General features: G+C 41.1%; 2 protein-coding genes across 5 annotated transcripts in view; both read left to right on the forward strand.

Annotated features, from left to right (window-relative positions):
* The window catches only part of fam219b (family with sequence similarity 219 member B), a 9,709-nt gene extending 3,140 nt beyond the window's left edge, over window positions 1–6,569 (forward strand). The window contains exons 3-6 of the mRNA XM_050053953.1: window positions 788–881; window positions 997–1,074; window positions 2,392–2,443; window positions 3,872–6,569. Coding sequence (XP_049909910.1) covers window positions 788–881; window positions 997–1,074; window positions 2,392–2,443; window positions 3,872–4,021 — 374 coding nt within the window. The 3' untranslated portion in view covers window positions 4,022–6,569. The remainder of the gene's footprint in view (window positions 1–787; window positions 882–996; window positions 1,075–2,391; window positions 2,444–3,871) is intronic.
* Window positions 6,570–9,547: 2,978 nt separating this feature from the next.
* Window positions 9,548–25,627, forward strand: part of LOC126396082 (AT-rich interactive domain-containing protein 3B-like) — a 54,635-nt gene continuing 38,555 nt past the window's right edge. For 2 of the 4 annotated variants that reach the window (XM_050053938.1, XM_050053947.1), the window contains exons 1-2: window positions 9,564–9,902; window positions 11,284–11,916. In XM_050053938.1, the coding sequence (XP_049909895.1) occupies window positions 9,867–9,902; window positions 11,284–11,916 (669 nt within the window). In that variant the 5' untranslated portion in view covers window positions 9,564–9,866. The other 2 variants (XM_050053931.1, XM_050053923.1) reach the window with 2 other exon arrangements.

Here is a 25,627-nt window from a genome sequence, read left to right on the forward strand (position 1 = left end):
CTGTGAAGTGACAGAATGTCCCAGCATCATGGTTCTTATAATGCCAGATTCCAGAGAGTCTCCCCTCTTCATATATGGCAGAATATGTCATTTTCCAACTTGCTATGGTGACATACATGTAAAAATGTAAGAATTTAGTAACATGGATTTGTTTTTTTCATTGATAGAAAAATTAATATAAAATATAGGCACATAGAAGGACATGGAATGATGGCAAATCTGGATAGCCCACATTGTCCTGAAAAAAAACAAGATATAGCATGTGTATGTAGCCTTTATAATGACTGTGATATACTTAACTGTGATAGCTTAAAAGTAAAGGCAGTAAAAATACCCCAAAAACGCCTAGGGCCCATAGGGTTAAATATGAGAATCATGTATACAGGATAAGAAGGCCATGCTGTCTCCTTACCACTGGGTCTCATGAGTCCATGTTCAGTGCCAGTGCTATTAAATTTGATATTGTATTTTCCGTAATCAAATTGTTGTCTCAGTCTGTTATGTGTTGAATCTCCACCAACTGCTAAAATTATAAAACATCTTCATCAATTGTATTCCATATGTCTGACTATCGTAACAGTGATGTCAGGCATTCTCAAAGACCTTACACTTGCTTAGAGTGTGTGTGCGCGCAGGAAGCTTTATAAACCTCAAGTCCTACACTGAGATAAGAGAACATTTTAAAGATACGGTGTTAATAGCACAAGAAACTTCTTATGTGTCCTTTGCTTTGACCTTCATCCAGCCAGTCCTGGTTGCCACAAAAGTGTCTCTTTATTATTCACAGAGAAACACAGAGAGATGGCGAGAAAAGCACTTAAGAAGAAAGCCCTGTCACCAGGACCTCCGGTGATGCATCAGCCCAGACAAGGAGCCAAGAGGTAAGAAGAGGAAGTGTGATGAGGAAAGACGAAACTGCTTTGTGTGATGTCAGCTTAAAGCAGGGGGGAGATGTTTGTTTTGGACATTTCTTACAGTTTCTGGTTCTTCTTTTAGGACGGTGAAGTATAACAAGGGCTACGCTGCTTTGAGTCAGCACGCTGAGGACACTTTGGTTGCACTGGACTCAGACAGGTAAGGTTACACCAGGGATACAGGTGATAGCGTTGTTGAATTCCTACTACATGCAGTAAACTGAGCACTGAAAAACATACAGGCAATCTACAGCTGATTCTTCTTCTAGAACCACTACATGTGGCCTACTCTCTTCATTTGTTTCCCAGGATGTCTTTCTCATAAGCTTACACACATGTTTTAAAATGATCTTTGGTCTGTTTGTAGAGATGCAGGGAAGTTGTGGTGATAGTAAGAGAATCAGCAGAATATGCCCCACCTAGGTTCAGTTCTCCTTTCAAAGAATGTTACAAAAAGCAAAGTGCTTAACTAGCTTCAAGTGTGTAATCAGATGTGATAACAGGTGAATGACTCGTGTCATTTGCAGTTCCAGTGTGTAAGATTTAGGGGGATTTAGTGGCATCTAGTGGTGATGATTGTAGAAGGAGCAACCAGTATTGCAATCAGCTGAAACTTCTCCTGGTTAGCATTTTGTCAGTGTTCATTGTTCAGGAGGTTTTTGCCAGGAGGCGAATTATCTGCAGAGGTTCTCTTTCTCTCCAGAACAAACGGAGCAGGTGTTTAAAACCAGTAAAAACACTGAATAAAGCAGTGTCACGTTACAAATCAGTGGCAGACTGGCTGTTAGCCCAGCACCTTATAATGCGTGCTCACCTATTTTCTCTGGTAATTTAATGCTTGCTTACATTATTTGTGATCCTGACATTCAGGAGGTTTTTACTGTGAGGGAAATTATCCGCAGAGATTGTCTCCTCTACAAACCAAACAGAACCAGTGATTTAAACCGGTAAAGCAGTTTCATGTTAAAAAAAATCTGTTTCTCCAACACTCTGATTGTAGAGTGGCTGCCAACCATGGTGGCTGATGCAAAAATGCAAATGGTCCTGTCTAGAGCCAGTGTTTGGTTTGTCCATTTTGGGCTACTGTAGAAACATGGCATTGTAACATGGCAATTTCCACTGATCCGATCTCCCTATGTAGATAAAAATGCTCATTCTAAGGTAACGAAAACACAACAATTCTTATTTTCAGGTGATTATACACTAAAGAAAACATACTTTTTTTAATTATATTCCATTGCTGCCAATATATTCCCCTAAATCCCGCACACTGGACCTTTAATCCATCGTTTTGCCTTGTAGGCATAAAATCATGTCTCCAGGTCAGTTAGAATTTTGACAGTGTCGCTAAATATGTTTCTAGATGACACACGCACACGCACACGCACACACACACACACACACACACACACACACACACACACACACACAATTGTTTGCATCAGAGTGACAGAACCTGTCCTACTTGTCCTTACAGTGATGAAGAGATCGATTTTGAGCAGTATTCCTCAGGATACTCTTCGGCTGAGGTGAGTTTGCCCCATGAGACCTTATTCAGATGCTTTCAGAAAGTCAGCCAACACTCTAACCTGCTGTGTGACCATAACTATATGGTCTATATAACTATATAAAAATCAGTTTTTTGACCATTCCAATAGAAGATCATTTGCTTTATTATAAACGTGGGCTTCGTTTTTCCATTTTGTCCCTCCATCTTTGTGACTTCTGTGCAATCTTTCACACATCGCTTTGGCTTGTCAGGTCAGCACCAGTTTCTGCACAAAGTGGAAAAATATTTCAGTATTATTTGTAGGTTACATGACCTAATTCTACACATTTGCCAAACAGTGAACAGGCACAGTGTCAAATGGAACAGGTTTGTCTCGAAGTGATATGTAATGCAAAACAAGTCAGGTACAGGGAGTTATCATGAGAGCAACTGACACATCAGGTACATCAAACATTTAGAATTAGGGCCAGATCTTGTCTGTGTTGGCATGCTTTCATACACATTGTAGGAACAGTATATACTGACTGCCTGTGCATGCATAAATGTGAAAGCAAAGGATGTGTTTTATTTTTGACCTTACCATTGTTGTTCTTCAGTCACACAGCCTCTGGCTATTTCTTGATCTCAGATATGCAGCCAGGGTTGTTTGTGCTGAGTTTTAGCAGAGCTCAGTCTTACTGGTTTTCTTGCATTGTTGTGAAGTAACTAGGACTTCAATCACAGAAATAAAAACATACAGTTTAATTCAAAGTTAGAATTAGTTAGCAAAATATTTATATACTGTATTTGAAGGGGACTGGATTTGGGTGATTCAAAAGTAAACCAAAAAGGTTTCCTATCGCTTTAACATGACTTGCTAACAGTGATTAACAAAGGACTGTGGGCATCACTAACAACTTAATTTTGATCTGTCAATAATTCTTGTCTGTTTATAGGGTTTTCTTTTGTGGCTGCTTAAGTAGCTTTGTTTCATTTAAATGTCCAAGTGCCTTGAAGCAAGTTAGATGAGCTCATAAAACAGTTATGAGAGTTCTTGTTGACTTCTGTGGCTTATTTCCATTGTAAACAACCTTTTCTACTGTGGCTTGAAAACATCTTGTGTTTGATGTTTTAAGTTCACATTTTTGAATATCACATTATAAACTGTGTTCTGACTGCACATTAGAGCATAAACATGTAGTTAAGGACCACAGAGAATCATGCATAATATTATTGTTGACTCCTTTAATGTCCTCAGTGTTTTGAGGTAATCTGATTTTGCTTAGTTGCACAGGGAAGAGGTGGCTAATCCATTAAAAATATTTATTTAGTTTGGTTCATAGCAGCAGGCATAAGCAGTCATGTGGTATGAAAAGGTCCCTGTTAACCGATGAGTGAGATGTCTACCAGGCTAGCCACCTTACTCTGATATGTATGTGCTAGTGAAGTCGTTCTCCTTGCTCTCTAGGTCCATCCTGATTTAAGCAGACAGCTGCTTCAGGACGGCTACCGTCTGGATGAGATCCCCGATGATGAGGATCTGGACCTGATTCCGCCCAAAGCCATGGGCTCCTCTGTGTGCTGCTGCTCCGAGGGCCCGTCCTGCTCCATGCAGTGATGCCGATGCCGTGACTCAAACCTTAACAAAGGCTTGGCACCAGTTCCTGTCCCAGACTTAAGTCACTGGTGCCTGAGGCCGTCTTTCTAACCCAGCTCCACTGCTGTGCTGCCTGAGGACTTTCAGCTCTGAAGCCAAACTCCTGTTCATGCAGGCCTACGTGCACTGGGATCGCTCAACCCACAGGAGGACGCGGATGGACATAAGAACAAGCCTTATTCACTGTGACCCCAAAGCTTGACCTAGTTTTAATTTTCTTTTTTTCTTTTTATGGAACTTGATGAAATGCCACTGCTCCCAATAGGGTGGCATTTATTATTTGCGATATGTCCTCGTTGACCCAGTGGGGAGATGGTTATTGTCTTTTCTGCTCTGATGAACAGGTTTGCCGCCCTCTAAGCCGACATGCATACATATGGTGTGTTGTCTCTTAATGTTCTGGCTCTCGGTGAGTTTGAATTGTCCAGTTATTAACTAACTGCTATATGAAGGCACCTCGCATGATCATTGACATTCCCTAACTTGTTGCATTACCTGAATGTTTTTTGATTTTCTTTACTGTATCTGTCATCAAAAATTACCTTTCATTCCAAAAATACATAGAACTTTATTCCAAAATTAAATGGCCACTACTTGGGGAAAATATGACACATATTTCAAAAAGAAGTTACATTTTTTAAATGAAACGAAGCACTAAATTGAAATGGGATGTATGGTGAATGAGTGAAGCCACTTAACTTCTCAACAGCATATTCATTTTTCCCCAGCAAATACTGCTATCTCAAAAAACCTGAAATGCTGAGAGGCCTGGCCCAGGATTACCTTAAGCTCCTTCCATATTCTTTGTTTGTCTGTGAGGACCAAGAGTTGAGTACATTTTACAAGCTGTCATTGAGCAAACTGCTACATACCAAGAAGGATTCACTCCTCCTCTGCCTGTAGAGGATATACTCGGAGAGAAAAGTATAATGAAACGTTGTTCTACAAAGTTATCCACTGTTTGAAAGAGTAATAACCTACTCTTACAAAATGTTACACTTCTCTGTATGGCATAAAATGTAAGCAGATGAGTTACTGAAGCGCTTCGATAGATTAACCAATCACATTTGATTTATAATCCCTGTATTGTAGAAGTAAATTTCATTCCAGAAACTAATAGTCTCCACTTTAAAAAAGATGGTACAAAAAGACTGAATACAAAATGAAAAATTATCTTTTCACCTGAAGACATTTGAGTTAAGGATTCAAATTCAAAATTTCAATCCCAAAACATACATATTTATGTTAGTTACTTTTGTTTGGATATGTTGAGTTTGGGATTAGTAACCTGTCCAGCATCGGCTATGAAAACTAAAAAGGAATGTGTGGTCTTTGACACATCAGTGTATGGACGACTAATTTGAGTTGTGATATTATATTTTATTTATTTATTTATTAGTTTACTGTTAGGGACACTAAAAAAAGTTGTTACAGGCTAAAAACAAACCGCATTTGCATAAGGATTAAGGCATTCATCTACCCTTGTTATTTGTTATATTTACATACATTGATTTAAAGTAAATGTTGGTATAATGTTTTTGTTTGTGTTATGATGTGTCTGTTGTTTTCTACACAATAGACGCGGACGTGCTGAAAATGGCAGTGCTTTTTATTTTTATTCTTTTTCCACTTAAAATCTGCTCACTTATGTTACAGTCTGGGTAATATTTTTACCATTTTTTTTAAAACTGCATTAACATAAACATGTTCAATATCAGAGCAAGTGACTGTGATCACTTTCTCAGGAGATTCTTTTTGTTTGTTTGTTTGTTTGTTTGTGTGTATGAGTGTGAGACTAGAAAGAAATTTGCCTTTCACACACATTTGTAAAATAAACAGTCTGAAGATTGCACAACTGTGTAAGTGCATAGAGGTTTTTAAGTAAGGATACATGTGTGGCTGCTGTTCACCTACCTGCAGACCACACTGTTATTTCTCATGCTGTGATGTTGGTTGTAACTCTCAGTCATATAAGTGAATGGTATAGCAGACCATTTGACCACCGTAAAGAATTAAAGGACTGGGAAGAGTATGACATTCTGTGCTGGAGGAAGTAGAAACCTTGATTTGTACTTTGCAGAGTCGGGATCAGTTCACACATTAAAATTCACACCCTGAAAATGTTACACCTTCTCCTCCCAACGCTCTATTGTTCTAATAAGGGTGATGTAGAAATAAAAGCTGATCCTACTATTACACTCAGTGTGAGGTAAATGCTTTAAATCTAACAGCTAAATTCAAAGTGTATTGACCCCGGCCCTGGCTCTGCACGATGTTTTTATGTACACGAATATTGCACTTAACACCAGTGGTCAGTAGCAAGTACACTTGACTCACCTGTACTATGCAACTATTGGGACAATCTGCTTGTTATACAACATTGTGACGATATAGTGTTATTGAGTGCTCAATGCAATAACTTAATTAGTTATTTTATGATGGTAAACACTACTCCTTTTTTATTTGATTGTACTGTTTATTGGTTTACGTTATTAAAATAAAACTATTATCTATACTTTCATGTGTATGACTGACTATAATTATGAAGAATCATTTCCTCTGTGGTATTTCTTGTGTAAGGAGTACGCTCTACAGCTGGGCCTTTAAACTAAACATGTTCTCAAAATGATTAAGTGAAGCCATCACAGCCAAAACTCAAATATCACACCTTTCTCCAGGTGCAAACACTAAGCCTCAAAACACACCAGTCAGAATTAAACAAGTCAATAAATAGGACCTGAGGTATGTCCATGTGACCAGCCGAAGTTGTAAGACAACTGAGAGGAAAAGGAGGAACTATTTAAAATAGTGATGGATGACCAGAGATCAGTAACTGAGATGTGACCATCTGTTGGAGGAAGGCCGACACTTCTCACAGCTCAGCCCTGGTCAGTGTGGTGACTATAGTAACAGTGATGCCATCCATTTGAGGGAAATTCAAACCTGCATCGTAGAAGACCAGGTTGTCTTCCAATGAACTGACGGCAGCAACATCTCCACCAATGGTGGACGCCTGTGGGGATGTGTCTGTGGAGTCTATCCAGGGCTGGATACGGCACACAAGGGCGCTTTTCCCACGCTACCTGGCAACAACAAACATAATGTGTGATGGTGATGACACATTACAGCCTGAGACCAGATGATGAGAACGCTGATTGTTCAGAAGGTCATCCTGGCTTTAACAGTTTACACCAAGGCATCCCTCTTTTCAGCTCACTCGCTGTTTATATGAACAGGCCGTGCACCAATCACAAGTCTCCTACATCAATCTATAAAACTCAACGGCATCAAATTACATCTGGTTTTACTTGAAGCGGACTGCATTTTTCTGGACTCTATTTCACAATGTTCCTCACCTGGTTTATTGTCCTGTGCGTCCATGAGAATTAACCACATCACATGAGGATATTCGCACCCACCGACAGTAAATGAGTGGCATGTCAATCAGTGTGTGAACTGGATTTATTACCCATCACCATCCTTCCTGTTCTTAGCGGACAAACTGTGGAGACTGCACATCCATAAAGCCAGCCCCTAAGGGTTCATTTATTCATCACCACTGAGGTCACACGCCTGGTATTCAGTAAACCAACACCTCTTTTATACTGCTGCTGAGTAGTCTGTATATTTACTGCATTGGAATTACTGTAAAGCATCTGTTTTTTTTTTCTTTTCTACTGTGCATGGACTCCCTTCATGTTTTGTCAGTGACATTGCAAAGGTCAGCAGCGTACCTTTGCCACTGTGAGAGCTACACTAGTGTTTTAAATTTCTCTTAGTGGGCTGTTCCTCAGAGAGTTAACTAGTTAGTCAGTGCTGTGATTTTGAAAAATGCTAAATTATTTCTCTGAAAACCTATTCTAAACATTTTGGTAGCAGTGTTTTATATTGATCCCTCCAGTGTGTAACAAACAGTCATGCAGTGTGTGTTTCTGATAGCTTGTGTGTGTTGTCTGAGGGCAAAGTTTAAATTAGATGTAAGATCAAGGGCGTAAAAATAGACAGTGCAGGCAGTGTGGTTGCACTGGGGTCGTGGATTGGAGGGGCCCAGTTGCCACCTGGAAATATGCTTGTGTTTGAATGCGATATGGAATTTTATTAGTGCACAAGATGTGATAAAAACAAGTATATAACAAATAAACATGGCAGGGATTGTGCAGGAGAGGGAAGAAACCCAAAGGGGCTTATGGTAAAAACCAACCACCTATTCTAATACAAATAGTATTTCTCTCCTAAAAAGGAGAATACACCACACAAAAAGCAGTTATAACAATCACAAATTGAACAGACACATACAGATAACATAAATTGTTCGAAGAACTCACATTACATCAAAAGTGATACAATTTTCTATGTTGGTTATGCCCTCAAAATGCAAACCCATCTTAATCGTGGTTTTCTGTTTTTTGTAAAGTAGTATCAGTCTATTAGAAAAGGATATTCCTATTCTACAGAAACTATAAAAAAAACTATAGGACTATAGTCCAATATCAAGTCTCTGTTTGATCGTGTAATGAGACCATACTAGTTAAGGTGCAAAATCTCTCAAGATTGACAAACTGGGCACATATAAAAGCGGCAGTAAGACACACTGTTGATTAAATATATATATACACCTAAAACTGTGTGTGTGTGTGTGTGTGTGTGTGTGTGTGTGTGTGTTTCATAACTAGTACCTAGGGTGTATAGGGCCCATTGTAACTACCTTACGCCACTGTGTAAGATTACATGCTTTTGAGTGAAGAATTTGGTTTTGACATTGAAGTCTGAAGTTCGTGAAGATGAGTGTGGAGTTATGGATTTGTGTTTAGACTTTTGGGAAATGGACACAATTCCAAGAAATGTCTCTTCTATAATTATGGGATCTAAATATACTACAGATGGTGGATGATATAAAGCGCCAACCTTTATGAACATGGTAGTTGTTTCCACAGGGAGGCAGCATGGAGCTGTGCTGCAGCCTCAATGCAACACCTACTGCACTTCACTACTAGGCCCCTCACAAAGAGGTGTTTGTAGTTCATTTAAACATTGCATTACAATCACTGTCATGTTATGTAGCAGAGAGAGCTGTAAATAAGCCATGTCCAACTTGTTCGTGAGGGACCAGTCTCCATTTGGTGTTAATATATTTATATTTTCATTGATAGCATCCATGTCGATTATAAATGTATATTTGGTATATATATTTGACACTATATGACTAGTTGGCAGTTTGAAAGCTTTGAATATACTTTTGCTTCATGTTTTTTTATTTATAAAGATTAACCTCTGCTACTCCTGCTTGCACATGCGTATCTACATGTCGTTGTATTCAGACTACAAAATCCTTTATTATGCATATAAAGGTATGCATATGAATAAATTACATGTAAAACTACTTAATGAGAGTGTCATGGAGCTGAAAAGGCTGTGAGACTTGTTGCTGTGGCTGGGCGGGCCTAAATGCTGTTGTGCGCCATGCGGGGGGTGTCAATTGAAGGGGAGGAAAAAAACCGACTGAAGGGAGTTACCTCAGCGCTCTGCCAGATATGAGATCGGGCCATTTTCCACTCGGTCCCCTTTTCTATTAAAGAAGAAAATCACGAATATCACAGGGGAAAGAAAGACAGGGACACAGGTACATTTTTGGAGAGGTCGTCCAGAGGAGAGCACACAGCGCCTTTCCTTACTGCTGGCGGATCAGTCGGTATCTACGGTGCATGCACAGTATCTCTGCCCCCGTGCGCGCGCGCGTGTGTGTGTTTACAAGTGTTTGAACGAGTGCCACAAACGAGGGAAGGACGATAAAGCCAAGGAAGGAGGGATGGTGGACAATTCAAGCAGTAGTAAGGCACAAATGGTGAGTCGTGGTCCTGTTCGGTGTGCGTTTCTTTGAATTGTAGCAAGCTTTTAAAAAAACAAACCTCGGACAGACGCTGCTCGGCCGCCGTATTTACGGAAAGAGTTAGCTGGCTAAACGTGACATTTTTCAAAGGAAAAAGAAGACAAACTTTCAGAGCTAACTTGACCCTATGGTAGGTTACTTTAAAAACATATTCAAAACCTTACGACAACATTGTAGTACATGTTTTAGAAAGAAGTGCCTCGCGCTAATAGGCTAGTTTCAGTCTTGTTTGTACGGTAACGTTAACGTTAACTTATCCTAAACCCCATTACGCGTTACGTTATCCACGCATTTTGAGGATGTGGCAGCTAGCCAACTATAAATGCGGAAAAGGTGGACTTTTTAAACAGTTCTGACAGATTTTGTTTTTACTTTGGTGCTCGTTTGGCTTTATTAAAACGTCTAGACTTCAGTTTGCCCTCATTTTCATATAACACTGAAGTTTCTGCTGGCGGCTGTTTGTAAGTAACGTTAGTTTATCTCCCTCCCGGGTTAACAAGCTAGTTGGAACACTAGTTAGCTTTATGAGTAACCATTTTACTGTGCTTTGTAAAAATGTAAAAGTTTGGGCCAGTTATCCACTGCTTGCTTTGATAAAGGCGATTAAACGCGTAATAGGATATGAGAAATCACTGTACTACTCCTATTAACGTTACTGTAAAAGTAGTCAAAGTAATATTGACAGTGAAAAACATATTTACATGTTTCCTTTACTGGGGAGAAACATGTCGTGGTTGACGTTTAGCTGTGTGGTCTCTATGTGGACTCCTTTCATACTTAAAAATGTCCTTTATAAATGTTTGAGTCCATTTTTCCAAAGGTTTGGCCTGGCTTTACTTTGTATTATGCCTTATTGTACTTTATTGTAGTTGCAGCTAGTGTTGGTGAATTTTCCTGCCTCATTGTTTCTACCTCTGCATATGCTCAGGTCTTTGAATTTAGATGTCAAAGTTCACAACCTGAGCCACCATGTAGTATACATGTTTGATCAGCAAATACAGTTCAGATGTATTATTGTGATGCTGAAGATTTTCCAGCTTTTGTCTCAGTGGTACATAGCTCAGGGGTTTGGTTAAAACTTAAACTAAGGGGAAGCAAAGAGTTACAGTGTAGCAAGTTTTTACTACATGAACCTGATGAAAACTACATGGTTGGATTATCTGTGTACATATCAGGCTCCTTCGTCTTCATTTTAGCTTTGATTTTTGTGTGTGGCGGTGTGTGTGGGTGCATGTGCCTTACCCGTGTCTCATTTCATCCCGTATAATGAGATAAAAGGGTAATTTGATTTTAGTATATGGTAGGTCATCCATGACTCCCTCTCTTCCTCCCACAGCCCAGCATGTCTCAGGATCCTGGTGTGGCCTTTCCTCAGAGCACCTCGACAGGGGGTATGAAGCTGGAGGCTGTAATGGAGCAGCTCCAGCGCCAGCAGCAGGCCCGACTGGAAATGGAGCGCAAGGAGAGGAAGCTGCGAGAGGCCCATATCATGTATGCTCAGCAGGTTGCTGCACAGCAGGCCATCCTAGCGGCTGCCCGGGCTTCTGGGGCCAGCTTCATGGGCAAAGGCCTGGCTGGTGGGGTCCCTAGTGCTGTGTTGCCTCCCCGGGTCTCCAATCAGAGCAGTGTGGACTCAGAAAGAGAGGATGACGAGGACAGAGGCCGTGATTCTGGGGATGAGGACGACGACAATGAAATGATGGAGGGGGACGAGGGAAGTGATGAGGACGAGGGGAGTGCCAGTGGTCTGGAGTTCCTCCGTAAGCAGACCCTCGCTTTGCAGCAGAGCGCCTCCCGCATCCAGGCCCGTCCGTTTGGCAGTTACTCTGCGTCAGCCCCCCAGAGGGCTGCATCCCCACCTATCAGAGTGAAGCAGGAACCTGATGAGGGCCTGTCTCCTGCAGGGCCTCACTCTGCTACCTCTCCTAATGGACAGGCCGACTGGGGCTTCGATGATCACTTCAGACAGGTCAGTGCCCTGCTTTGGCTCCTTGCCGCACCATTTCCTCTCTAATATCAATTCATAATTTGGTCTCTTTTCCCATACAAAGTAGTGAGTCAGCATTGAGCTGAGTAATCAAAACACTCGTCATTGTAACCAAAGGAGCAAAGCCTTGCACTGTTCAGTTTACCACTCTCCCGTGGAGTGTTCTGTTTGATTTCTCAGTCCAGCCCCCTGCTGTGAGCGACTGCTTAATCTTGATTGTTGGACAAATCTCTCCAGCTGTATCTTTGTGAGACACTTCAAATCTCTGTGGATGGTTGACCGCCAATTGGCTTTTGTGGCTAAAAATCCTCCTAAGTGAGTCCTGGCAGAGGGCCAGGCTGGGGCGCAATGTGTTCACACTCACTAGTTCTCTCCCTCTGCGCTCACATTCTGTGTGTGTGTGTGTGTGTCTAACTCTCTCGTTCTCTGTCCCTCTTGGCGCTTGCTCAGGCTCTGGTTTGGCTCTGATCCAGGTAGCGTCAGCCAGGGCAGGACTGCCGCTGTGAGGCTGTGGGTGGTTGGCTGGGTCAGCACGAGGATTTTGGGTGGGTGGGAAGTTTGGATGTAGTACACAGTAGCAACCTGTCACACCCCCCCTTCCTACCCCAAGAGTTTCGGCTGTGTGCCAAGTGCACTTTCCCTTGGAGGTAAATATTGCCTCAGCACAGTGTTACAAAACACTGGAATGCCAACTGGGAACCAAGCCGAGCTACATGTGGTTTAGCATCATAGCTTGGGACATAGCAGGTTCAAGAGAGCTCAGCAGCATGTGAGTGATATAAAAAGCCTTAGTTGCACAAGAGTGGGCAGTGTCAGAGGACATATCTGAGCTTGATCAGTGGGCTGAGGGTGCTGGACTATCATGTGTCTGGATTTTATTACTGTCTATTTAAAGGCAAATGTCTTTGAATGGTGCTTCTCTAGACCACATTGCCAAATTTAGGGAAGGCAGTAGTATAAAGGTTGGGGGAGGAGCAGTGTTTTTTCATCGTATTGTATATCAGCTAACACCTCTGCCTCCACAGGGATCTGTGGGAGATGATTAGAAATATCGCTTGAATATTAATATTGAATGAAATAGTATACTGGCGGATGGCCAGGCTTTGTGTCAACGTTGTCAGAACAGAAGATCACAGCAGCAAAGTTGTAGCTGACCAGTGCCCTATCTGCGGCCCAGTGTCTTTTATTAGGAGAGGTGGGCTGAGCCTGGGGGTTGGGGGAGGCATTATGGGACGAGAATTGGTCTAGCCTTTTTTTTGTTTCCTCTCTTTTATCTTTCCTGTCATTATGTCAGCTCTGCAGTATTTAATGACGGCTCATCTCTTCAGGCAGTTTCAGGTTGCACCGCTGTAGGGGGAGGGGGACAGTTGAGGCAGGGGAACAGTTTTTTTTTTTTTTTTTGATGTCATTGTCTTCGAGAGGCCAGAGTCAAGCCTGGCAGATGCCACAAATACCGACTCCCCCCTATAATAATGTAGGGAGCACATTTATTGTGTTCTAAAAGCAGTGACGTAGGAGAGATGTGATAGCTAGCAAGAACAGACAAATGTACAGAAGGCCATTTACATTAACATTTACATTTCATGTAGCCAGTCACACTGGGTGGAGGCTTTTACTCGAAGCACCCTGTGTGAATGTCGTGACCATTTTGACAGAGATACTGCTATCAGCTTAAGCCATAGCAGACCGTATGTAAAGTGTTTGGCTCCTGATTTCATGCAGAGCAGCTTACGGAAAGACAAACAGAACAGGATCATTTGCTAGTTCACCAACATTTCAAGTAACCAAAGGTGATGATTGCAAAGTCTAGACGTAGCTCCTAAACAATGGGTGAGTGACATACTACAGAATGAGAACAAACAACCAGGGCATATCCCTGTAGTATTAAGGTAATGTTCTGTTGTATGTAAGACGCCAGCAGCAACATTTGACTGACAACCATTTGATTCGTCTGTCTTGTAGTCCTGTACTCCTAAGTGTGTTGAGTGTATATGAGTGGTGAGGGTCTATACAGGTCAGATGGGGGTGGACAGAAGCGGGTAGCCAGTGTTTTTGTGTCAGTGATGTATGTGTGGTGACCTCAGCCCTGTCCCAAACAGCAGAGTAAATAATTGTTAAACAAGGGGATGGACAAAGGCGTCGCGTGGAGAGAGAGCCAGGGTGGACAGCCGACCGGCCTCAGCACTTTGGCCTCCACCGCAGTGGGACAGAGGCTGCATGACCCCTGTAATCCACCCCCCACCCCTCCTGCTCACATACACACACATGTCCATAGACCCCTCCACTCCTTGTGATAATCCCTCTGTGATTAATAGTTTTAATCATGCCTGCAGAACACAGATTGTGTCTTGTGTCCCACTATATTGGTGGTGACAGAGCTTCAGTTGGATCGGCTGGATGTCTTTACTGAGAGGTGTGCCACAGGTGGCGTGTGAGTGTAGTGGCTTTTGTTTCATAGGTTTACAAGTTTAATGTTCACATGCTCTTTGTCCCTGTGCAACTCGGTCATCTGACCAGTGAGACAAAGCGGAGGCAATAAGCAGAGCATGTCTACATTTGAATTGCTGTGATCACAGAGGGAGAGTAATGACTAGGCTACAAGACACAGAAACCAGTATGAGTACTTCTCTCAGCACATCACAGGGCTGAATAATAAGTTACAGGAGTGCTTGCCACACATGAAATTAGGCATCAAGTTGACAGATTGGCCGCTACGTTGTAATTGTTTCTAACTGGGGCATTAGTGCTCTTGTGTAATGATATCCCAATGATGCAATGAAGAATATTATATTAGAAATAATTCCTGTTTGCACAATTAGGTCTTTTTTTCATGATGTCACATGAACATAGGGCTGCCCCCTGAAAGTCTGATTCGAATCATCAGTTGGAGGCTTCTCAGTCTGCTAAAATATTTTTTGTTTTTGTCAGTCAGTGTCCTACTGGGGACGTTTCAGTCCCCAGATGCAGGGTGCAGGGTGAGCGCTCTTCACCTTCACATTGCTCTAGAGTACAGGCAGCTGCGGACCGAGACCCAGGGTGAGTCTGAGTGAGACGGAGGCAGCTGCTCAGGAAGAGAGGTTTTACCTTGTCAGGCTTCAAGACAGTGTCATCCTCTGGATACACTTTCTTGCATTTGTTTGATATGTAGTATCAGAAAAAAAATGTTGCATATTTCCAATCTGATGATAGTGTAGTTAACACACATTACCTCAGAGGGATAACTTGGCTTGTTTACTATCATGTGAACATCAGTCACCCTAAATGTTCCGTCAAACCTCACACACACTATATGGTTTAAAAAGGAATGAATAGTCGAATATTCGTATTGAGCAGCCAAATCCAATTTGACTGACATAATTCTAAGTTGGATACAGCCCTAGACTAACAGTCAAGAATGTTAGCTTAGTAAATTTTGATTGCACAAGGTAACACATTTAGCAGGCTCAGTTACAAGAGGCTGGATAGTAACCCCCTGCAGCCTGATAAGATTAGGCATTTGGGTCAGATCAGATAAATTTTCAATCTGGATAGGCTGTAAACCAAGTTAAAATGGGAAATGTATTTGTTTGATCATTTCAGATTAAGTAAATCAGTGCAGAAGCAGTGCTTTCATTTGCCTTGGCACAACAGAATAAGGCACATATTTCCTCCAACTTGGGTGAGGGATACATTGGACACAAAAAAGTGGAGGCCAACAAGGGCAAACAGACCACAGTGGTCCAAATCTGGTTTCCGGGGGTAACTGGGCATCTGTTACTGCAGAGCCTCGCCATCATTTGCCACCCATGAGCTCTGCTTCTGCTGCTCAAGCAATGAAGCCTGTCTGTTGAGCCAGCGCTGTTGCATAATTTAGCTGTCGCCCCAGCAACACATCAGCCAGGAAGTGGGGAGCTGCACGGCTGCAGCTCAGAGATCAATAAGGATTGTGTGTGAGCTTTTAGAGGCAGGAATGTTTGGCCTTGTTTATGGTTCATTTATGATAAATGAGGGGGGCATTGTATTTAGCAGATGGAGTCAAGTTTTCATTTTGAATGTGGAATGTGGAACAAATCTACTCTGGTGAATCAGCCCACCCACTGCAGTGTTGTAGGGAAGGCCACTGGATTTGTGAAAAACATACAACAGAATGTTTATCACACTACTGTGCAGGTTTTTAAATGCGAGAAAACCTGCTAGAAATAGGCTATAGACTCCTCTCCCATTGCCAGTAGACCGTCGACAAGTATGCCTTTCGTTTTTATTTTTGCCATGTCACGTTCAACATCATGAATGCCTCGGAAAACAGGGCTGGTTAACAGAAGATCTTTTTATATCTTTTGCCTGTTCAGATTCTCTTTCAAACTTGATGCTGACCAATTTCGAACATTGCTCCAGCTATGGCTGGGCAATATATCGATATTATATCAATATTGTAATATGATACTAGATATCGTCATAGATTTTGGATGTCATTATATCGAAAAATTTTCCTGGTTTTAGATGCTGCATTACAGTAAAGTAATGTAATTTTCTGAATTTACGTGTTGACCTGTCTGCTTTTTATAGCTTCTCTTTATTTTACTTTACCCACTCATTACATTATTCATTACATCCACATTACTGATGATTATCCAAAAATCTCATTGTGCAAGCCCAAATATTTGAATAGTCAACCCAACAGCATTGATAACAAGGTGTTTGGTCAAAAATATTGTGATAATTGATTGATTGTTGGATAGAATTTGTGGCATTGCGTCACGTCCAGATGGGTGACATATTTCCATAACTGTTAAGCCAAAAAATACCCATAACTACTTGAGAGTCATTTTTCCTGGGACTTTGTGAATGAATGCTGATTGGCATTTTACCCACTAAAGACAAAAGCCAATTGTAAGTGGGTGTTAGTGGATTTCTGACCAGTGAGAACGGGGCTTCAGTGGAGTCATGATGGAGCTAGGAGGCCTCACTGGCTGATGAGCATGCTGCTTACTGAATGTTATGTTGGTGTCTCGCATGCCATAACTGTCAGTGGGTTTTAAATGGTGTACTTAGTCTTATTCTGTTTACTGGACTTCCTGTTAGGCTGATGTAATAAGGCTGGAATTACCGTCTGACCCCTATTTGTACAAACCGCCTGCAAATGGAGGTCATTCAGATGAGGAATAATGAGGAAGGCTGAGGTCCATTAAAACATGTTGCGGTGCTTGTTCAGAACAAGAAGCATGACTGTAATGTGTGAAACCTGTATTGTCTCTGCCATGCTCAAGGTGTTCCACTACAAAGGGAATTGAAAACCTCAACCGTGACGATTCACTCCTGCTATGAGCACTAACAACAGTGTATTCACATTGCAGTAAACACACTGTTTCACGTTTGAACTGAGCAAGAATCAACCAATGTTACAGTGACATAATATTTAAGTAGCAGTGAAGGACCAACTCAAATGGGCATCTGTACAAGTCAGTACGTCGGTTATTGTTTAGCACAGTTTAAGTGCAGATAAATTCTGAAATTTACAGTTCAGTCATTCCCACATTTGAGGATTTTTAATGACCAAAAATATAATTTAACCATTTAGTTCACTGTAGTCCAAGAAAATGAATGACTTGTAAAATGGGGCTTCTTGACCTTATGTGGAATATACAGCAGAAATTTAATCTAAATGGGAAACTATTAAATTCCCTTATTTCCTTTATATGTGTATTTCGGATGTGCACTGACTAACATATGTGAACACTTGTTTCAGATTTTCTTCTTCACTTCTTCTTGTGTATGTCACCAGGTTCTTTGTTATCTTGGTGATGTCATGACTAAAAATTATGTTACTAAAGACATTTGTGATGAATGGTCTGGACACTAAATGGTTAACCTAATTTCCAAAATAGCTACAACACTGATCTCAATACAGATTAGATTGGCTAAACGTGTCTTATTTTAACTGTATTTTTAGCTCACTGGGGGAAATTTCCCTGTCGACATTTTGCCTGACTTGTCATGTTTTTCTGTTTCTGTTTTCATGTCATACATTTGCACAACCAGAAATTCCAAAATTAATATGAACTGTGAACTCTTTGCTAAAAGATTAACATTTTATTGCTGCATTGCATTCAGGTTTGTGCCTCAACTATGATAATTAAAATGTTAAAATGAATGTGTAAAAATGTGTTTTAAGCGATCTGCCTGGTAAATTCAGGTTTAATGAAAATTTAAAGCGCTTACTGTCAGAAAGGGTTTTGGTAGCATTTTGAACAAACTGAGGTGTAATGGTTACACATTCATTTATATGTTGCATTGCTCTGGGATTTTTCAGTTTATGTTTCAAGTTAAATGCTCTGTGACTCTTGCTTTGCGTCATTAACAGCAGGCCTTGGCTGGCTGGGTTGGAAGGAGGCGACTGGGCTTTTAACTCTGGATTGCTTTTTTTTAATGGCGTCTTTCTGATTGATGCTACTATGTGCTTGATGTAGCCTGACTGAAATGGCTATGGTTGGATTTGTGTCAGGATGGAAACAATTAAGGGCCTACAAATGCACAATTAGTGAGGTGTAATTATATTTTGCACTTCCAGTTTCCAGTAGAGGTTGTGTATTGGCAATACTGAAACATTTAACTTAATTTGAATTGTCTGTTGTGTTTAAAAATAGTCATTTATGAAAAAGATGTAATACAATTTTAGTTGTCAAACCATAACATTTATTAACACAGTATTTATACAAATAGCCTCGCCTGTTAGCCGCGCATATCAATGACCACATACAGTAATTCTAAAACTAATTGGGTGACTTTTTTGGCAGCCACCAAATATTTATCCACATAACCTGAAAATCTCTGATATTGCATAGTAGTGTGTAGGGATGTCCCATGTGGTTAATTTTTGGACAGCCTGACACCCATTAACCAGTAACTAACTAACTGATATGTTTTTAAGAAAAAATGCAAAATGATGTGAAATACAAGAGCCACCAGGGTAACTGAATGCCTCATGCAGTTGTCCAATTCTGCAAGTGAAAAATGAATGTGATGACTAATGTAATGCAATCTGAAAATACAGTGCACACTGTATCATTGAAGCTGAGCTTTTCTAGCTGAGATGTCTGCATGAGTCTGTGTTAAACAGGACTGACTCGAGAAATCTGACATTCTGGACACTATCCCCCATAATCCCTGTGAGTGCCACTGTAGAAATGATTATGGATACAACTGCTGGTGAGATAGCGTAAATAGCGGTAAGCTTGTTAGACTGTCTATAGTTAGCAGGCCCCCCGGAAGTGCGCTGGGCTTTGAAGCTAGTTTTCATATTGGCCAAACAGTGGTACTACAATTTCCATGTTCTGTCATTTGATGTCATTGGGCCCAAAGAAAAACTTCTCATATACTTACATTGGGAAAGAGATGTCTGTAAATCAGTAGATACTTTTTTTTTTTTGCTTCACAGTCCCAGCGAAATGACTCGTTCTGCTATCAAGATTTAGTCCATTATGTCCAACAACAATTTGGAAATTCTAAAAGAGCCACAAGACTTATTATTTATTATATTATTATTATTACCCATACCCATTTGAATAAGTGGAGCGCTAAAGCAGAAGCCATTTGCTTGGCTGGTGGAAGTTGGCCGCTTGTCCGTGTTTAGCAGAGTTTGGCAGCCCTAAGTTTCTAGTGCACTTGCTCTATAGGTACAATGATTTGGAAGCAGTGCCAGTCATCTAGGTAATTTCATACCATGGACATATAGCAATCCCACTGAGCGTCTTTCATAGGAATGAACTGAACCCTGTCGCCAATGCTGTATCCAGATCTCTTAATACATCCATGATAGTTTGTCCCAGTTGCTAATATTGGTGGCTAACCGTCGAAGGGGGTTCTTCTCTAAAGTAATTGCCTTCAATTTAGCAAATACTGCTTTGTTTTTTAACAGATATTTAACTAATATTTAATTAGCATTTTCTGAAATGTCTTCGCGGCGCTCTGGTACCTGTCTGCAGCTCTACAAACAATCAGACTAATTTTAAATAAGGCTAAATTTGTGGCTTCAACAACAGTGTATTAAACATGCAGCCATAACAAACATTTGATTTTTCCTGTAACCTATGGTACAGTTGAAATGAGAAACAATAAATCCAGAATAGTTTCATGAGACGCAGCAGGGAAGTATTAACTCAGAATTTGCAGAAGAGAATGACACCTACAATGACAGGTCTGTCGCTCAATACATGATATCCCTGTCTGTCCCTGTCCGACTGCACTCAGAATCTACATTAGAAAACTGCCCATTATAAGATTAACTCAGCAGAACTCTAGTTATCTAGGCTGAGAATGTGTTACTGATTTACTGTATTTTTGTCATATCATAAAAATGAATGCCTAAAATTATTTATTTTACTACTTATTTATATCACTGGTATTACTGAAGTCTGCTGCTAAATTCGACGTCATGTTTATAGAACTTCTATCATTAAATTAGGAGTTATGAAAGTGTGTAAACTGTGTTGTTAAGGCAGAGGATTGGATCATTAGCTTGGAAACGTTACATTTATTCACTCTACATGGAGCTGAAATTAATACTGAATAATGTTAGATGTTCACTGAATGTGTTAATGTCTGTTTATGAGTCATACGAAATCATAAGTCATCTTTTAGAAGGAGTAGATGTTTACCATAAGCTAACTCAGGCTCTATTAAATATAACAATATGTTAAGGTAGCAAGGCAAGCTAATCTCTAACACGTGGCTGTCAGAGATGGCAGAGGTATGACCACATTATACACAGGTGGTTTTTTCCATGATTTATTACTCGATTGCTCTAGGAAAGAGGGTTAGCATATAATTGGCTAACATAAGATCATAGGAGTAAGGATGATAGAATTTAACTCTGGGGTCAATGATGTCATATATTATATAATTGTACTAGCATTAAATATATCTGAAATGCCACATGCAGGAGACTTAATTTGCTTTGCCCAGAAGCTATCGCTTACCATCATGCTGTTCCAACGAAAGCTCTGCTGCGATGATATCCCTTTCAGAAGCTTTAATCTAGCCTTCAACTGTGGTGTCTTTTTGAAAACTTTGTAAAATAAATCCAAAATATTAAATCTGACACAACTCCCCTGTGATTATGCTATTTATCTTTTTTTTTTTTTGTATTCAAAACAGATATTGTTGTTGTTCACTATCCCCACTAGCCGTCAGTGAGGCATTCATTGACCTATCAGAGGCTGAGTTCCTGAATGGGTCCATTTTTAGGTTAGCTGGCAAGTAAAGGGCAAGTGACTGAGTTGTGCCAGGTTGTGGAAGTCCTTTCCCAGAAGTTCCATCATGGCTCAGTGGCAGCTGGTCTCTTGCAAGCTGTTAGCAGCGTCTGTGTGTTTGTGTGTACAAATGAACCTGTAGACCCACATGCATAACCAGTCAGAATTATTCTCAGTGGTTACCAATTAACGATTAACCGTTTACATCCCTAATAATATGGCATGCTTACTACTTTTAGATGCCAGTTTGTCATGTGCCTCACAGCTGGCTCAAGTGACCTGAACTTGCTCGACTGATATATTATGAACCTTGTATTATTTTTGGTACAGTAGTGTGGTTAGCAAACATTTATTAAATGACCCTAAAATGACAGTGCGGGTGAGAAATTTTTCACAAGCAAATGATAGTTTCAGATTTATCTGAATTTGAGTGCAAGGTGTAATCGTGCTGGCATAGGCCAAGCGTCATTTTGTGCTGACATGCTCTTAACAGCCACGTGTGGACGATTCCCCTGGCCCAGAAATAGAGGTATTGAATTTAGTAGGGAGATGAAGGGGGGAGGGAGAGGGGGGAGGAGATACTGTGGAAGGAGAAGAGGGGTTAGTGGACTGGCTCACCACACTACACTGCCCCACCCAGAGGAAACATTCCAGACGGAATTAAAGAGTTAACTCTTCAAACAGTGAACATTCCCACCGGGGGCTCCCAACAAGAGACGGGATTTGACGGGGGTGGGTGGGTGGCTGTATGTCCGTGTTGTAGTCGGGTCCCTGATTGGTGATCTTTCAATTCATTTCACTCAGTGTCGCAGGGGCTGTAAAAGAAAAAAGCCAAAGGGCCTGAATGGGAGGAGCTGGGTGGGAGGGCCCGCTGGTGCAGGCAGAGACACTTTTTTTTATTTGTCTGAGTCCCAAAGGGCACATCTGCTGCTGGCAGACATGAAGAGGCTTCTCCTGGTGTCCAGTCTCTTCACCTCGGTCACACCATGGCCTGGTCAAACACAGCATAAATCAGCAATGTGTAGTCTGTCATGATTCTGCCATCCACATGCAAGATTACTGGATTTAGACGGTGTTATTAGATTCATTCATGGACATTGAGAGGATCCTACTGTGCTGTCTATCAACATGATTAGAGGTTTACATTAATAGTTCCATTTTACCTCTACACTGGGAATGTGGGCGAAATATATCCTAGATGGAGAATACTTAGTGCTGACTTCTTTTAAATGGAGCTCTGTGATCCCATAGTTTGAAAACATTTAGCAACCTGTGTTTCAAAAGTATTTGTAACACATCACAGAAGAGCTGGTTTCACCTTGCATTATGCCTTTTCAAATGTTACATATCTAACATAAGATAGCAAATTAATTTTTTTAATTTATTTATAAGTGTCAATTGTAATCCTGTCATAGATCAAGCTTGGACTTTCCCCGTTCCTCATGTCTATGCCTCCTTCACCGAGACGGTAAGCACAGCTGTTAGACGTTGAAATGCTCATTTCCTTTGTGGGTTTATTATCTATAAGCGTTGGTGATTTGCATTGTCGGCGTGTTTGCGTAAAGTTGGGCCCCTTGAAGCCCCAGTGTTCCGCCCCATTCAGATCCCACTTTACATGTGCCAGTCCCTTGAATAACAGAAATGTCTCTGTGAGAGGAAGACGTATGTTGTGCTCCTCTCTCAACAGACCCATTTTATCTTTGCCAAATATACCTGTGAAGAGCACAAGGTCTTGTTGCTTTTGTATTTAAGGTGTTTGCCTTTCAGCTGAAGTAATCGTTCCTGCAGCATCATGCAAATGACTTTGTGGATGACCCCTCATGAGCATTGTCACTGAGGGCCACACTGCTCGTCTCCATTTAATTGAATTGAAAGGCAAAAAGTTGTCACATTTAGATGCAAATGTTGCATGTCCATTAGAGTTGTCACACTTTTCTTCCCAAATCGACCCTGGAGGATTGACTTCTATGCTACTAATGGAAACTGAGCTACTGATGCCTGCTGTAATTTGATCAGTTGGTAGTGAAACCACAAGCCCCCCTCCCCACTCCAATGCTGGTTCCATTCGTCCTTTACAACCACTCCCACTCAGCATATCTCAACACCTGCTCTTTAATGAAGGCAAACAGAGAAAGGGGAATAGCCAAATGAAACAAAGACATCCACCAACCCCCTTGGCAGCTGCATGGAAGTAGAAGCAAGGTCATATGACACTGTTGAGCAAAGTCTCCTTGAGTTTTATATAGGCTTACTGCATGTAGTTACATATGCAGTACACATGTATATAGACTACTGTTCACACTGTCTCTTGCAGTGACCCTTGGCACAGTATGCGAGGTCCTGTTGTCCTTGTACGATGTACAGTATGGTCTCATGCTGTGTGTTTAACTTGTCAGTCTGTCTTTGCACTACAGCTCACATGATTAATTCTTTGCATGTTCTTGGTATTGAAAGGGATTTCCCTATTTCAAATGTTGAAACACAGTTTAGCTGAGGTTTCCCAGCATGAAGCCATATCAAGCTTAACATATCCTCTTGAAGTTTTTGTCAAGCTATTTTTTTGCAAGAATATAATCATTAAAGGTATTCTGATACTATCATCACCATTGATTTGAGCTTTGCATTGTTTAATATCTTTTGACTTTAGTTTCAGTCCGATGCCTGGATTTCAGTGCTGACACTACATGACACACTTTTTGGTACTTTACTTTGAGAAGTGTGAACAAAGCCCTTACTTTCAAGATGCCAGCCTTCTCAAATGTAAAATGTTGTCTAAAACAAGGCAGCAGACAAGTACTTTGTCTAAAAAAAAAAATGCTCTGCAATGATTTAATTGATTATTTGTACAGGAAATCCACGACAATTACTCGACAGTAATCTGTGTTGCCAACACATTTTCGGTTGGTACCAAAATAGTATTGTGGCTTGATACACTCATACCATGTAAAGTGACATCATTGACATAATCTTCAATAGTGGTTTGCGTTGCTATTATAGCTACATCGCAGGACTGCTTATTGTGGGTAAGGGCATACAGCAATTCTTTGCCAAGTAGTGTGATGGAATTTATTTAATTAATGTTTTAAGATATTTATTTAGTAACTTAAATGATGCTTTTGGTGGAAGTTGTGAAATGTTAGCTGCATAGCATATTGGAATAGGTTGACCTGCTGACACTTCACACTGTTTAACAGGTGAATAACCATGCTCTGCTACACCTATGTGACAGTCTGTGCCCTGTGTATTTCGGCCATTAGAGGGGTAATCAGGCAGTGTTTGCCCCTCCTTATGATTTAACGCCTGTATTGCGTACTTTTAATGAGGAAGACAAAGTTGGTTTCTGATTGTTTTTTGAATTTAATTATGAATGGAGATCCACTACTTGAAAATGTGGGGAGACAAGCACCCTAAATTACCATGTAAACAATGTTTTGTGGATGTGATTTAAGTAAAGGCTCTAGTGTGGAGTGCAGATTAGATATGGATTGGCCTTTTATATTGCTGATATTGATCGATTGAAAATGCCCAGATCTGCCGCATCCAGTTAGTTTGCAGTCATACTGGGGACATAAAGCAGCGTTACATATATGAGAATGTCTGTATTCAACCACAGCTTTCTTTAACTGGAAATATGCAGTTGCAGACATAAGATATGGTCTCTTTGGGTTCTGGTCTCTGTTTTGCTCCTTGTAGAAAGAGCCCGGCGGTAAGGAGGTGTGAAAGTGAAGAGTGAGAGTTGTCTATTGTTAGTGGCTTTCTTGGCTGTCTTCTGCCACTGCTTTGGCTGTGCTCCAGGCTGGTGTCAGAGGCCTGTAGGTGCTAACTGGGCCACTGTGTCAAGGCCCTTGGGTAAACACAGCAGAGAAGGAGGTGAAAGAGGTACAGGAGGCTTCCCTTTCACTGTAGCCTGCCTGCTTTTCAGTCTGCACAGTCATAGCGCTGCCTGCCAAAATCCCATGTAGTTTATAATAGCATGTGGCCAGGTTGTTTGGCTGCCAAGTCTTCAGACACAAGCTGAATGTAATCATGTGCTTGTAAGAGGGAGCTACCAGCAGAGGAGGAAGGGAGAAAAAAAGGTCCTGGCTGCTGCCCAGGAAACGTCACATTACACTGAAAGCAGTGCGTTCACAGCTCAGCTTCCAGCATTTACATTCTGCATTCAAGGTTGGACATCCGCCAAAGCTGTTCACTTCCTGAATCACAATCATCACAAGAAACAAACAGTGAGCAGCGTGTCTGTCAAAGCCGCTGGCTTGTAATCCGAAATGTTGTGCTAGTGTACACACAGTTTCCTAGGGGGAAAAACATTATTCCTACTAGCATCAGCAAAGTGCTGTTATGATTGTCTTTTCTTTCAGACAAAATCTGTTGTGCAGATAATGTGTCCAGAGCTGAGATAGCTGCACCTTTCTGGATAAAAGAGTTCTGTGACACATGTGTTGGTCTGTTTGCATAAAGTAATCAAA

This window comes from Epinephelus moara, chromosome 1 (assembly GCF_006386435.1).
Source record: "Epinephelus moara isolate mb chromosome 1, YSFRI_EMoa_1.0, whole genome shotgun sequence".
Taxonomy (NCBI): Eukaryota; Metazoa; Chordata; class Actinopteri; order Perciformes; family Serranidae; genus Epinephelus; species Epinephelus moara.